General features: G+C 36.8%; 1 protein-coding gene across 5 annotated transcripts; it reads left to right on the top strand.

Annotated features, from left to right (window-relative positions):
• Nucleotides 1-10,163: 10,163 nt before the first annotated feature.
• SBH1 (sphingoid base hydroxylase 1) lies at nucleotides 10,164-13,266 on the top strand. 5 transcript variants are annotated; one of them, XM_078576640.1, is made up of 4 exons: nucleotides 10,168-10,399; nucleotides 10,769-11,038; nucleotides 12,343-12,909; nucleotides 13,007-13,266. In XM_078576640.1, the coding sequence occupies exons 2-3, from the start codon at nucleotides 10,811-10,813 to the stop codon at nucleotides 12,883-12,885; spliced, it is 771 nt and encodes a 256-aa protein (XP_078432766.1). In that variant the 5' UTR covers nucleotides 10,168-10,399; nucleotides 10,769-10,810; the 3' UTR covers nucleotides 12,886-12,909; nucleotides 13,007-13,266. The 5 variants fall into 5 exon arrangements, with proteins under 5 accessions (XP_078432768.1, XP_078432766.1, XP_078432767.1 ...); XM_078576641.1 differs by having other exon boundaries at nucleotides 12,343-12,888; XM_078576642.1 differs by lacking the exon at nucleotides 13,007-13,266 and having other exon boundaries at nucleotides 10,164-10,488; nucleotides 12,343-12,985.
• Nucleotides 13,267-14,047: the final 781 nt, after the last annotated feature.

Below are 14,047 nucleotides of genomic sequence, written 5' to 3' on the forward strand. Positions count from 1 at the left end.
TTTGTCGCACTTGATCAAGGGAACTCCAGGATCTCTATGTTTTTCAGGAACGTTTTGTAAAATAGAGCTCACATTTTCAGATAAATGGATACATTTTTTCTTTTTATTAGGTGTACACAGAGTTTTCAAAAATTTAGCATAGGAGGAAATATGTTGAATTGCTTCTATCGAAGGAATCTTAATTGTAACTTGCTTGAAAATTTCCAAAAGGTGTTCATCATATGCATTTGGTTTTATCTTTGAAGTTTTCAAATCATCAGGAAAAGGAATGGACAGCACATAATCCTTAGGATCAGGTTTTTTCCCATTGTCCTCTACATCTTCAGGAATATCTGATATTCCCATTATCAGGGATATCAGAAATATGAGATTTTTCTACTTCTACTTTTTCAGAAATATCAGGAAGAATTTTACCACATCTTAGTTTAGAAATAGCATGCATGGTTTCATGAAGATTTTGGTAGAAATATGATTGTCAATATAATGGAAATTTCTAGGATTAATTTCATGTTGAGTTGGGAGTCGACCTTGTTCATGGTTGCGGGAACCATTATCGTCCAATTTACCTTTGGAGTCCGTCTTTGCCGATTGCTCTTCTCGCATCCGCTCCATCTCCTTTTTGAACTCTAGCATCATCCCTAACATTTGAGCTTGCATTTGTCCCACCTTATCTTGTTTTTCCTGCACATTTCTATACAGCTCATCATAATAAGGGTTAGTGTTAGTGTTAGGCTGAAAAGAGTTCTGTGGACCGCGCGGATAGAAATTCTGTTGCTCTTGTTGCTGGAAGGATGAGGGATTAGCTGGATGAGATGGCCTTTGCATGTTAGGTTGGTTGTATGTATTATCCCTAGGATTCCTAGAATTTTTACATATAGGTCTATTCATTCTTTGTCGATCAATAGCCATAACTTGTTCATGTAAAGGACAATCTACCTCTACGTGATAGACACTAGAGCAATGATGGCATGATGACATGTCTATCTGAGATGGTTGAAGTTCCTCATGAGTGTCTATCTTATCTAATCGATTAGTTAGGTCAGAAACTGCTTTAACTAATTGATCAATACGTAAATCAGGTTCAATTGCACTTACCTCGATCATTCCGCCTCTTCTAACATTTGGGTTTCTTCCATGTCAGTTAAGGGCGGCATAATAAGCGTCATTTTATGCAAGGCTTTCTAAAATTTCAATTGCTTCATCTAAATATTTATGCATGAATGTACCTCCGCTAGCCGCATTGATCATCTTTTGATAATGATCTTGTAACCCTGCATAAAATGTTTGGACTATCTCCCATTCTTCTATGCCATGGTGTGCACATCTTCTAGTGAATTCTTTTAACATTTCCCATGCTTCTCCTAAAGATTCGTTGGGCCCTAGACAAAATTCTCTAATCACTCGTCGATATGAATTTGTTTTTCCAACGAAGCAGATTTTTTTTAGAAATGCAATTTCCATCTCTTTCTATGAATCAAAATTCAGAGAGAGAGATGTAAACCAACTTCTAGCTTTATCTCTAAGGCTGAAAGTGAAGTGTTTGAATAATAAAATAACTGCATTTTAATAACCTCATTCGTAACATTACAAAAGTGAAGTGTTTGACAAATCAAAGTAAATTCTTCCAGATGTTTATACGGCTCTTCTTGAGATAAACCATGGAAATTAGGGAGCAACTGAATCATATGATGATCAACTTTAAAATTTGATCCCTCGTTGAGAGGTGCATTAATCGTAGTAAGAGGCTCGTATCCTAAAGGAGCAGAAAAATTGTTGAATATACGTCGCCTATTTCCTTCGTTTATAACATAATTCTTAGGGTGGTTTTCTGATTATTCGAACCCTCTCCTTTATCTCCTTCACTTTCATTCTCATTTTGTCTTTATGATCGTCTACCATTCATCATGAGATATATCTAAAAAAATGAGCATTTTACCTTTCCTTCATGTCTTTGTTGGTCTCGTGGAGCTGATTGCACTATTTTGATCATGATTAGTAATAGAGATAAAATCACCGAAATGAAAGAAATTAAATCCTTAATGGCTACCTTTCCCCGGCAACAACGCCAATTAAGGATCTCAATTTTAGGGTTAAAAATTTTCGTTGGTGATTGAGATTATTAAATAAAAATATATCTAATCGTAATTAAAAATACTTGGTTAGTGATGAGTACAGATCGTCTCCACATGAACGATGATTAAGGAATTACTTTCTTATACTAGTGATGATCAATGAGAGGAGTGATGAAAAATACGTAAGTTATTAGTTAACTTAAAGAAAAGAGTAAGTGCACGTGACGGACGTGATGATCGACGATGGTATGAACGGCGATAGTGATTGGATGTGGAGTGGTATGGTGGCGAGAATGGAGAGACAAGAAAAGAGAGTAAAATGACAGTGAAAGTACGATGATAAACCCTAACTACGTCAACTATGGTGTCGGGAAAGGGACAACGTAAGGCGAAGACAGTTACCCTGGATCTTTACATTCCGCCAGGATCATGGCGATTTAAGAGTCACGGTAATCTCCCCTCTTCTCTGATGCTTCTCCCCACACGCCCAGGACACCAAGAACACTCTTGATGGATCTCAAAATTCACTATCTTTCAATCAGCCCACAAAAGTAGGAAGCAAGTTCTAGATGAATTAAACAATGATTCAGGCCTCTATTTATAGATCAGAGGGTATGGATAGAAAAAGGAGGGGAAGACGAAGCAATGCCGAACATTTCAGCTCAATCAGAGTTGTAGATCAAAAGTTATGGCTGTTTGAATTTGGAGAAATCCTGGCCCTTGAAATTTTCTCTCTCCGCATCACCGTCGTCATTTTCTGTGCATGGTGAGAAGTCAAGGTGCCCTGGATTCCATGCCACTTGGTCTTCCGTGCGTCCTTTACATATCTTGAGCAGTGCCTATCGTTTCCGCGCCACGTGCACCTAGAAGGAAGTCAAAAGGACAAAATAAAATGATACAAAAAGAAAGAGAAGACTCACGCTGACACGGCGGCGCATCAGTGCACGCCATGTCAAGCGTGTTGAAGATATTTTTTACTTTGGGTGGTTGCGCGCGCGCTACGTCACGGCCGCCAAAATCAAAAGAGAGAGAGGAAAAAGTGTTTTTTGTCCTTTTCTTTCTCAATCTTTGAAGCATTTATTACAAAAAAAGACTTCCTTTTTTTTATTCGTCCATGTCATCCTGTGCAGAAAAAAACAAAAAAGCTTTTTGTTAGTCATAAATGCAATCTTCACTTTGAGAATCATTAAGAGATGATTGCGTGGTTATTGATTGGCTGACGCCAATCATTAACTTTACTAATGATTGGATGGCGCCAATCATCATAGAGCACTATGATTCATCGCCGTTTGACAAATTGAACAACGACACGTGGCGTCGCGAATAAAAGGCCTTAATATATTTAAAAATCCATAGTAATTAAAATAAAAACCCAAAAATACATATAAAAATATATTTCGACTCAGAAAAATCATGTCTTTCGAAATCGAAGAGACAAAAATTCCAGAAAAATCATATTCTATCTCAAAAAATTATATTCTTCTAGAATATATGGTTGAAAAAATCCCAAAAAATATAGAAAATTCTGAAATTCATTCTAAAGATAGATTTAATCATTTTGATCTTGATAACATGCAAATATGAGTATTTTAATGCAGATAAACATGTAAATATGTTCATATAAGGCACTAAAAATGCATGTTATCAGTGAATTGATAACTATATTTTCCTAAATTGGATAATCAAGAATATCTGATAACCATTTATTTTTATATGTTTTCATAAATTTTAAAGTTTTTTTTATTGAGAGATGTTGTAAAATCTTCAATTCCCAATTAGTATATTCCTAGTACTTCCATCATCCTTAACCATTTTAAAAATCAAATATAATCAACATGTATTAGGAAACCTTATTGCTCTAATCCTAGATCTCAACATTCCACGTTTAGTGATTTGTTTGAGGTGGTTTATAAATTGGGTGTTCAGATGAAGACACATACTTAACAAAACTTTCTGAAATACTTGGTTTTATGGTAGATATAATTATGTGAAATTAATTAGAATTTTCATTTATTATTTGCTTCAATGGTTGGTTTTCAGCTCTAAAATAAATACTGTAAAATGTAGTTTTTTACTGAAAGAAATTAAAATATTGAGGCACACTCTTAATTTCATTTCAGTTTTTTATAATTTCAATTTATTTCCCTGAAAGTATTATCATGGGGGAAAAGGTATATTCCCTTAAAAAATATCGACTCTATCAAAATTATTTCAGGATTCAAGGATGTTTAGCATATAACTGGATTATTCAGCATATTTTTATTACTATTTCTAACATTTTCATGAATTGAACCTATCTATATTTATATAAAATGTATCTCTCACCTTCATTATAATTATTTTACTCCTTGAGTAGGTATAATAAAATTGGAAAACATTAAATTATATGATAAAGATTAAATAAATTTTGTATAAAATTATTTCTATAAATAAATCAGTAGTTAAAATTAAATATATTATATCAGAATCAGATTATTTTTGACCTCAAAAGTTTACTATAAATATAAAAAAAAACTGTTGGGTTATGGGCTATGGTATGGAGTATGAAAAAGAAATTCAATTTAGCAGAAGCTAAAGATCTAGTCAAAATTGCTTTCTAAAATAAATCATGCATAGTGTACCTTGTGGAGAACTTTTTCCACCCTTGGCTTGATTTGTGGGATAGCTTCTTCAAGATGTTGCCTTTTCCAGCTTCTCGAGGTATCCATGCGATTAGAAGATGACTGGATCTCCTCTCCTTCTTTGCCCACTCTTATTGAGTACCTTGTGGAACTCCTCTCCATAAATTAGTAATAGTGGAATGAGTGGAGAAAACAGAAAAAGAAGAAGGGGTGTCAGATCTGGCTAGCGTGAGTACCTAAAATTGGTGCCCCTTATTTATATTTATTAAGATTTTTTCACAAAATCCTTATTAATAAATTATATATTCCAACGTCCTTTAATTTTATGTGTGTGACCCTCTTGGCTCAATATCAATATAGTTAATAACGTCAAAGGCCCAATAAAATGTAATGATCAATAAAATTTAACAATATCACCATATATATTAATGAATCGAGAATTGATTTAACCCAATAGATATTTTAAGTTTCCACCTTGTGGGTGTCGAGATACACCTTGTGCTCTAGAAGATATAGAGTAGTCTTTAAACTCTCTTATGGAACTTTCTCCATCGTTGGTTTGAATATGTGTATAATTATTTGTTCGTGCGAGACTTCTGAAAAACTTGGGGCATACCGAATCATCAAACTCTACTTCATCATTCAATTAGTACTAATGTGTATTAAATATAATTAGATAACACCTTATCCAATATCTTCACTACCCTGGCTAGGGACTCATTAGATCGTCTTCCTTGAGCCAATCTCTTCTTATACTGAGGGCAGATCGCCCCCTGTTGACCACTCAATTACCTCAATGTACTTCTTACTATATTCAAGCTAAGATTTACTTGAATCCCATGGTTAGAGACTCATAATCCATAGCCAAAGCAAACTCACCCATCCATGATATGTTCTTATTGTATCTAGTCAATGGATCACTTATATAACAGTGACATGACTCAACCTGATTGATGTTTAGGTATAATATTATTAAGGGATTCATCCAAATCAATTCAATGAACTCTTTTATCCACAAAGCATCCACCGCCTATCCCTAGTGTCTTCAAACTAACGACCATATGATCAGCCATACCTATAATGTAAGTAGGATCAGATAGTAATATTCTATGCACATAATTTGATGTCCATCTTGACTATCCATTGTATAGGAATATTTGGAATGGATGTTTAAAGTCTAGAGATCACTGTAATATGATCTCATCGTGATTCACTTGGTCATTGCAAATATTCATGGACTTCATTATAAACATCACACAAGAATAATAATTAATAAAAATGTTTGTTTCAACAAACTTAAATAAAATATGGTAGTGTGATTGACTTGAATGCCAATCTCAAACCTCTCTAAAACAAGTTATTTATCTCTAAAATGACTTAATACTTACTATTTAATGCATTCCTATATGAACAATTGTTCAATAAATTAATTATAACAGTACATTATGATATTCTCATACTGGTTATAATAATTTTATACGAACACATTATCATTAAAACACACCAATAGTTCAATTATGATATTATGACATGTCACTTAATATTAGCATTCATTTATTATGTCCAAACATACTATACCTGTTGATTACTTCATCTCCATAATGTTCACATAAATCTTCTTCCTTATAAATAGTTATCATAATCGTCATGGTCATTAACAAACAAAAAGGATGACTGTAGTTTATTTTTACTGCATGTCCATCCATCAACGAGGTGACAAATCAGGTCAAGGAAAGGATCTTTTCACACTTATTTGTGAATATGAAGAGTGTAATTGAAAATGATTGTGCGTTATGATGATAATAATAATAGATTACTCCAACTCAGCCTTTTGTCAACATGTTTGGTCTTAGACCAAACGTGGTCCATAAAGTTATGAAGTTTGCATATCTTCATAAAATGAGCTATGCATGTCACATATGCATTGGATGAATTCTAGAGTGGTTATGTAATGTAGATGAATATAACTTGAATTTTTGACCATCTAGTCAATGGGTCAAGCCATTCAGTGATTGCTAAATAATTATATGTAATGTAGCAAAACATGTCCTCTATAATTTGCTAAAAATTTTGGTAATACATACCGGGACGGTCAATTCACATTAATCAACCTTGTACATTCAAATTTCCAAATTATTTTATTATCTTAAAGATCCACAAATCCATAAACATAACTTTAATTTTCTGATATTTCATGAAGAACATAAGGTCAGGAAAGTACAAGATTATTTCAGGAATTCATAATTTTTATTTGACAAAAAATTATTTCTATTTACTCTATTTCTTAATGTCTTAAATATATTAATACTAATACTGTTAAATATCTACATTTGTATCATTCTAACATCAGTAACTAGTCCACTCATACCCTAGATCACCAAAGCAAGGATACTATTTTATGTACAAGTGAAATTAATGTTCCATGATCTTTTAGGCATCGACAAAGCCTAAGATCTTTTTAGGCTAAAAATTTCATCATGCTGACCTATGGACATTTTGTCATCTAGTCACTTTACAGTTAAGTACTTAAGCACCTTCACCAGAGTAAATCCATTATTTGTAAACACAAAGGCATATTGGTCCATAATATACCAAATTTAAAGAACCTAATTTACCCCTTTATATCAAAATTTAATAACCTACTTTACATGCTTCTTGCATCCTTTGCATGTCCCAAAGGAATAAGACCAGAGTCACCTCCAATGGCTCAAAGATAACGATCATAATAATATCACAATAATAAGAGGTTGATGGAGAGCTCCACAGTCATGGTGTAAAAATGATGAGCTCAATAATTCACATTATTTTAATTAAAGTTTATATTGCTCTTATCTTACTTCCAAGATATGACCGCTAACTTTTGTGTTTTATTCCCCCGATCATTTTCTCCCAAGTCATATCTGCATCCTCACAATTCATCCTCTTCACTCTCACACTCGTCTCAGGACTTAATTTTTCCTCAAAAATATAGCTCACAATCTCTCTTTCTTAGGTCACCACATTCTCCCACCTTTCTCCATGATCTCACTCTTCTCTTCTTCCCATGCTATGTTCTCACATTATTTACAACTTTTTCTTTCCCTTTAAATGTCCAATGGACTATGTTTGTAAGAAAATATATTTAGACCATGAATATGAATATAGTTGCATCTATTTCTGGCTCTCTGTCAATTTCTCTCGGATGAAGATGCCTCTCCTCAGGCAACACTCTGTTGGTGACTTCAAAGAGGACACATTTTAGAACATAAAGGAGTGCTTTCATTGATTCTTAAGAATGAAAGAATTAACATGAATATAAAACATACCTCGGTCCATTATGTCTTTGAGGCAGAAAATCAAATGTTCTTGAGGAGAGGTCTCCTTGATCAACATGGGATGAAAATATTGAGTCTCTTTGGGAAATGGGAAGCCAACGAGAAATGTCAATAACCTTATGACTCAAGGACCTTGCCATTGTTTATATGAAGAGGATAAACTTAATTTGCTTTAGTTTAGCATAATTGCATCATTGTAATTAAGATATACAACCTCTACACATTTAATTTTCATCACTATATATATATTTGTAAATGGCATAATCCCATCATTATCAAAAATTAATTGCATAATATGTATCTAAAAATGATAGATTAATAGCATAATCACATCATTATATGCATATATACGATTTTCAGTACCTAAGAAATTAATTGAACGCAGCTCTTTTTGAGGCAAGATTGCTCTGGTGAGATGGAAGACTTTCCTCATGCAACAATCCAGCGACCATGAAGATGGCTTTCTCACGAATGTCAGTGAGTTTTATTTTCTTCCTGAAATCCTTATCCTCGTTAGCCCTGTTTTTAATTATCCATTATCTTTCAATAAACCAGTGAACAAGGTGAATGCAACACTCTATAAGGACGATTAAATTCATGATTGCTTCTCACTTTTTTAATATCATGCATGTCTTACATTGAATGCCTTGGAAGCAGCCATAGAAACACAAAAAAATCACTCATACCTGTAAGATGCAAAAATTGGGAAGCATCTCATTACATACCCAAATGATGATATCTTTTTCCTTCACCCCAAGGATTATGCAAATGAATATTTTATAAATATCTCAATATAGGGTAAAGATATTCTGTTATGGTGATGTTCTGGAATAAAATGATATGTTGTATCATAGATAAAAATACAGCGTCACAGTCAAGCATGAGGCAAATCATAAAGCATTTCATCCCTCAAAGAAAGTACTTATTCTCTTGATGTATATTAGTGATAGTAATATCATTGATGATGATCCCCTTTATATCATACTCTGATCACAAACTATCACATGCAAATATACCATGTTTCATAATTTCTTGTGTTTACTTGGTTTGAGAGTGGAAACCCATGATAATTGGATGTGAAAATTGCAGCCTTTGAACATTTTTCTGCTTGAACATAATGTTTAGCAATAACCTCATATTTGTAAAATATTTTAAAAAATATTATGGTTTATACCTATACGTCAATAATTAATTGTAGAACCTACGCACAATAGATCTGTCATGTACGGTGTGCAGACCCCATTGCATTATGAAATAAACTGATAATTTTTTATCTCATCTATCTTGAGTTGTTTTTTGAAAAGGTCTCTCTCAGCAATCGGATCGGATTCTGAAAACCCTGAGATCTAATCAGTTGAGACTTATTCTTGGGTTAGTGCAATACTGAGATGTTATTCAGCTCAGATTACTCGAATGAAAAAATTACCCATTATTTTTCTTCTCAACAATTATTTGAAACATTCGTCTACGCCTATTTTCTGGAAGAAATAAATCTTGAAAAAAATATTATCATCAGCCTCTCCCTCATTTTTTACATTAAATGTATCAACACTGTAAATGACTAATGTTAAAAGAAGCTCTATCCGCCGGTGCAATGCAAATTTTTGCCTACACTTTGTTCATTGTAGATATTATTCTCCCCTTAAAAATACGAATACCAAAAATTCCAAAATCCCATTTAGAAACTGTGGGCAACATGTGGGCCTATGGCTGTTTGTGGGAATGCATTTCTGAAATGCATTTCCACGTTATTATCTGGGTCAATAGAGGCGACGTGTTCCTAACTGGACCTTGGTTTGTACTTAGTAGTACGTCGATGGCGGGCTTGACTGGACTGGGCCTTGAATAGACGTTCATCTCTCTCTCTTTCTCTATCTTTCTCTATCTCTCTCTCTTTCTCTACCTATTTTTTCCCTCTACATATCAAGTTATCAACATATCAATCTATCTATCTCTATAACTATCTCTCTATATATCTCTCTTATCTACCTACCCATCCATCTATCTACCTATCTTTCGATCTCTCTCTTTCTTGGGTTTTGATTCTTTGATGGGCATCGATCCACGCTAGAGTTTCATTCAGGAACGGGGCTCTAACTCTATTTATATATCTATCAATCTATATATCTCTCTATCTACCTACCCATCTACCTATCCATCTACCCATCTTTCGATCTCTCTCTCTTGGGTTTTGATTCTTTGATGGGTATCGATCCACGCTAGAGTCTCATTCAGGCACGGGGCTCTAACCTCTGCGTGGGTCTTATTCAGCCTGAGAGAAGTCTTCAGGGAAGAAGGCATGGAAAAATAAATAGAGGTTCGGTGAAGGGTCTTGCTCGCAGCGCTGTTTCCTGAAGCGCTCCGCTTTGTGCGAGAAGAAGAAGGCCTCCGGGCAAGTCTCCCCTTCTTTCATTTTTCAGTTGTTCTTCGGCAAACTGATTTGGGTTTCCCTCGATTTCCTTTGAAAAATTGATATTGCGGGTACTATTTCTAATCTCGCAAGCGTTGAAGTTCTTTTAGTTATCTGACAACTCCCAAGACGTCTTTTTTGCGTGAACAACCTGCCCCTTTTCCCTGATTTGACTCCTTTCTCATCCTCCGGAAGTTTCTACGTAACCTTTTTGCGTTAATCTACAGAAAAAACATGCATTTCTGACTCCTGATGGATCAGAGGTAGATCCAACGTCGCGACAGAAGATCGGTTGTAATTTTATTGCGTTTAATCTTTGATTTTCCCCGTTTAATTACAGTAATCTTGCAGGGAACTGATCAGGAAGAGTTATCTGCTCGAGTCTCAGGCGACATGGAACTTGCCGTTTCTGATGAGCTTCTGGGCACCTTTGTCCCAATTATTATTTACTGGTTATACTCTGGATTATACGTAATATTGGGGAATTTTGAGTCCTCCGACGATTACCGCCTCCACCCAAGGAGCGAAGAGGCGAAGAACATCGTCTCCAAGTGGGGAGTTGTGAAAGGTGTTCTTGTACAGCAGGCATTTCAGATTGTTGTTGCTCTCTCTCTGTTTGCGGTAATTGTCTCTTCTACTTCCTTAAAATTTTAAATTATATATATATTTTGTACATTTTTCCTGTTTAAAATTTTCATCCGAATGAGCTTTAGGAGAATATTTCTCTAAGAACTGTTGATTCGCTTGTGCTCTCATCTTTCCTTAAATCCGATTCTCTTAAGATAAGGCCAAATATCCTACGACAATTTTGTGCTCCAAATAGTGCTTCCAATTTGGAAACTATGAGCGAGAAGATATTCTGATGTGAAAGTTTCTTGCATCAGGCGCTTTCATAACATTTTTGACGGAAATTATTGAAACAGCGGAGGATATTGATTTTTCCTCTTTTATGATATTAGATTTTGAAAGGGAATAGAATATGATTATCTATTTGAACTTTCAAATCCATTTGATAGAACTCTAGAGTTCTATCTTGAAATCGTTTCCAAATATTGTCAAATATTGTCACCATGAACTAGAGATGGAGTGGACGTCGTCTGCTTGTCAACAGAGGAGAGGAGTCTGCGGTGGATGTCATTTTAAGGAGGGATAGTGACGGCATGGGCCATTGACTGCCCTCCTAATTGGAGATAGAGACCCAGAAAATATTCCAATCTACTTCTTTGACTGCCCTCCTAATGGGAGAGCTAACCTATTTTAGGGGAAATAAAACCAAAATGGAAAATGACAAAAATATTCCTAGCAAGTTAAAATGTGGAAAATAGCTTAGATACGATGGAAATTGTATCACATTCCAAACTGGTGTCATTCAATTCTTTGTTGTTTCTATCTCCGGTAATTTATCTGTATCCCAGTTTCTGAATTTATCGCTTAAAAGTTCAGTTGAACCTTCCTTCTCGGTCGCCCACAAAAAGCCGTCCTTTTTGGGCCTTAGGGTGACTTCATTGCTTGAAATTTCAACCTCAAAATCTCCCTCAGCCAAATAGACATGGTCATTCTGTTCTTTTTGTGCAAATTTGTGCGAATTGTTCGTTCTGTTCAGTTTTCCGAACAGAACAAAAACAAATTCGAACAGAACATCGCACAGACCAGTGTGCGGTTCTTTTGTTCGCTTTGTGCGAATTTTGTTCTAGTGTTGTGAGAATGTGCGAAGTTTGTTCATTTTTTTTAAAAAAAGAAGAATAGAACAAAGAACAAGGCCCTGTGCGGTTCTTTTATGCGAATTTTTTGTTCGTTTAAAACGAACAGAACAGAACAACCATGTCTACAGCCAAATTCTCCGAAACCTAGTATTTTCTTTTTCCCCTTCAAAATTGTCTTCCTTTTTCGGGCCTGAAGCTGGAAAACGTGTCCTTCTCTTGCAGCTAGTGAAGGACGACAGCCCCGTTGCCAAGCATCAGCCACCCCTCCTGGTGGTTCTCAGCCAGATCCTGGTTGCCATGGTGATCTTGGACACGTGGCAGTACTTCATGCACAGGTACATGCACATCAACAAGTTCCTCTACAAGCACATCCACTCCAAGCATCACATGCTGGTCGTGCCGTATGCCTTCGGCGCTCTCTACAATCACCCTGTCGAAGGCCTTCTGTTGGACACCGCGGGGGGAGCCATCTCCTTCCTCGCCTCCGGAATGACGCCACGCGCCGCCATCTTCTTCTTCTCCTTCGCGACAATCAAGACCGTCGACGACCACTGCGGCCTGTGCGTTCCGTGGAACATTTTCCACAAGCTCTTTGGCAATAACAGCGCGTATCATGACATCCATCACCAGCTCTATGGCAACAAGTATAACTTCTCTCAGCCTTTCTTTGTTGTCTGGGACAAGATCCTGGGAACCCACATGCCTTATACTCTGGAGAGGAGGAAGGAAGGCGGTCTCCAAGCCCGGCCGACTAAGGACAAGTGAAGGGTGAGCGGCCCTTTTGATGATGTAAATGGTTTTACATGGTTTGTAATTGATATTTTCTTGTATACATGGTTGAGATGAACTCTACCAGTTTCTGTTTTGTTTTTTTTTTTTGGGGCAGTTTTTTTTGGTGGGTTGTCCTCTCAGAATAGGAAACTCTGCCGTGTTCTTCGATCTGAGCAACTAGAGCTCTCACATTGCAACATCAGGAAGAAATCAAATGGGCTTTGGAGATTGGAATGGCAGACGAAAGAGCAGGAAGGGAACGACGTGGAGGGTTTGAAGTTGTCGTCTAATCCCTATGAATGTTGGCCATTCGGCTTGTTTGAGTCTGTAAGCTTATTGTCGTGATTTCTTATGTTGAAATGATGTTGCCACTCAGTCCTTCACGCGTATACTTTGGCTGTAGTACCCTTCTTTTTACTGTTACATTTATTAACGTCTCTCCCAAAGTTCTCTCTCCCTCTGTCTGCCCCTCTCTCTATCTCTCCCTCTGTCTGCCCCTCTCTCTATCTCTCCCTCTTTCTCCCTCTCTCTATCTCTCTCTCTCTCTCTTTCTCCCTCTCTCCGTCTCTCCCTCTCTCTGTCTCTCTCCCTCTTTCTCCCTCTCTCTGTCTCTCTATCTCTTTCTCCCTCTCTCCGTCTCTCTCTCTCTCTATCCCTGTGTCCCCCCCTTTCTCTGCCTCTGTCTCCCCCCTCTCTCTCCCTCCACTCTCTCTCTCCCTTTCTCTCTGTGTGTAGGTGTCTCTCTCTCTATCCCTCCCTCCCACTGTCTCCCCCCTTCTCTGCCTCTCGCTCTCCCTATGTCTCCCTCTCTGTCTTTCTCCCTCCATTCTCTCTCTTCCTCTCTCTGTCTGTCCATCTCCCTCCCTTCCGCTTCCTCTCCCTCCCTGTGTCCCCCGTCCACTCTCTCTCTTCCTCTGTCTGTCTGTGTCTGTCTGTTTCTGTCTGTCTTTCTCCCTCCCCCCCTCTCCATCTCCCTCTCTCTCTCTCTCTCTCTCTCTCTCTCTCTCTTCCTCTCTCTATCTGTCTATCTCCCTCCCTCTCCCTCTCCCTCTCCCTCTCTCTCTCTCCCTCTCTCTGTCTGTCTCTGTCTGTCTATCCCCCCCTCTCCCTCTCTCTGTCTGTCTCTGTCTCTCTCTCCCCCCCTCTCCCTCTCTCT

Source organism: Wolffia australiana, chromosome 6 (genome assembly GCF_029677425.1).
Source record: "Wolffia australiana isolate 7733 chromosome 6, ASM2967742v1".
NCBI classification, from domain to species: Eukaryota; Viridiplantae; Streptophyta; class Magnoliopsida; order Alismatales; family Araceae; genus Wolffia; species Wolffia australiana.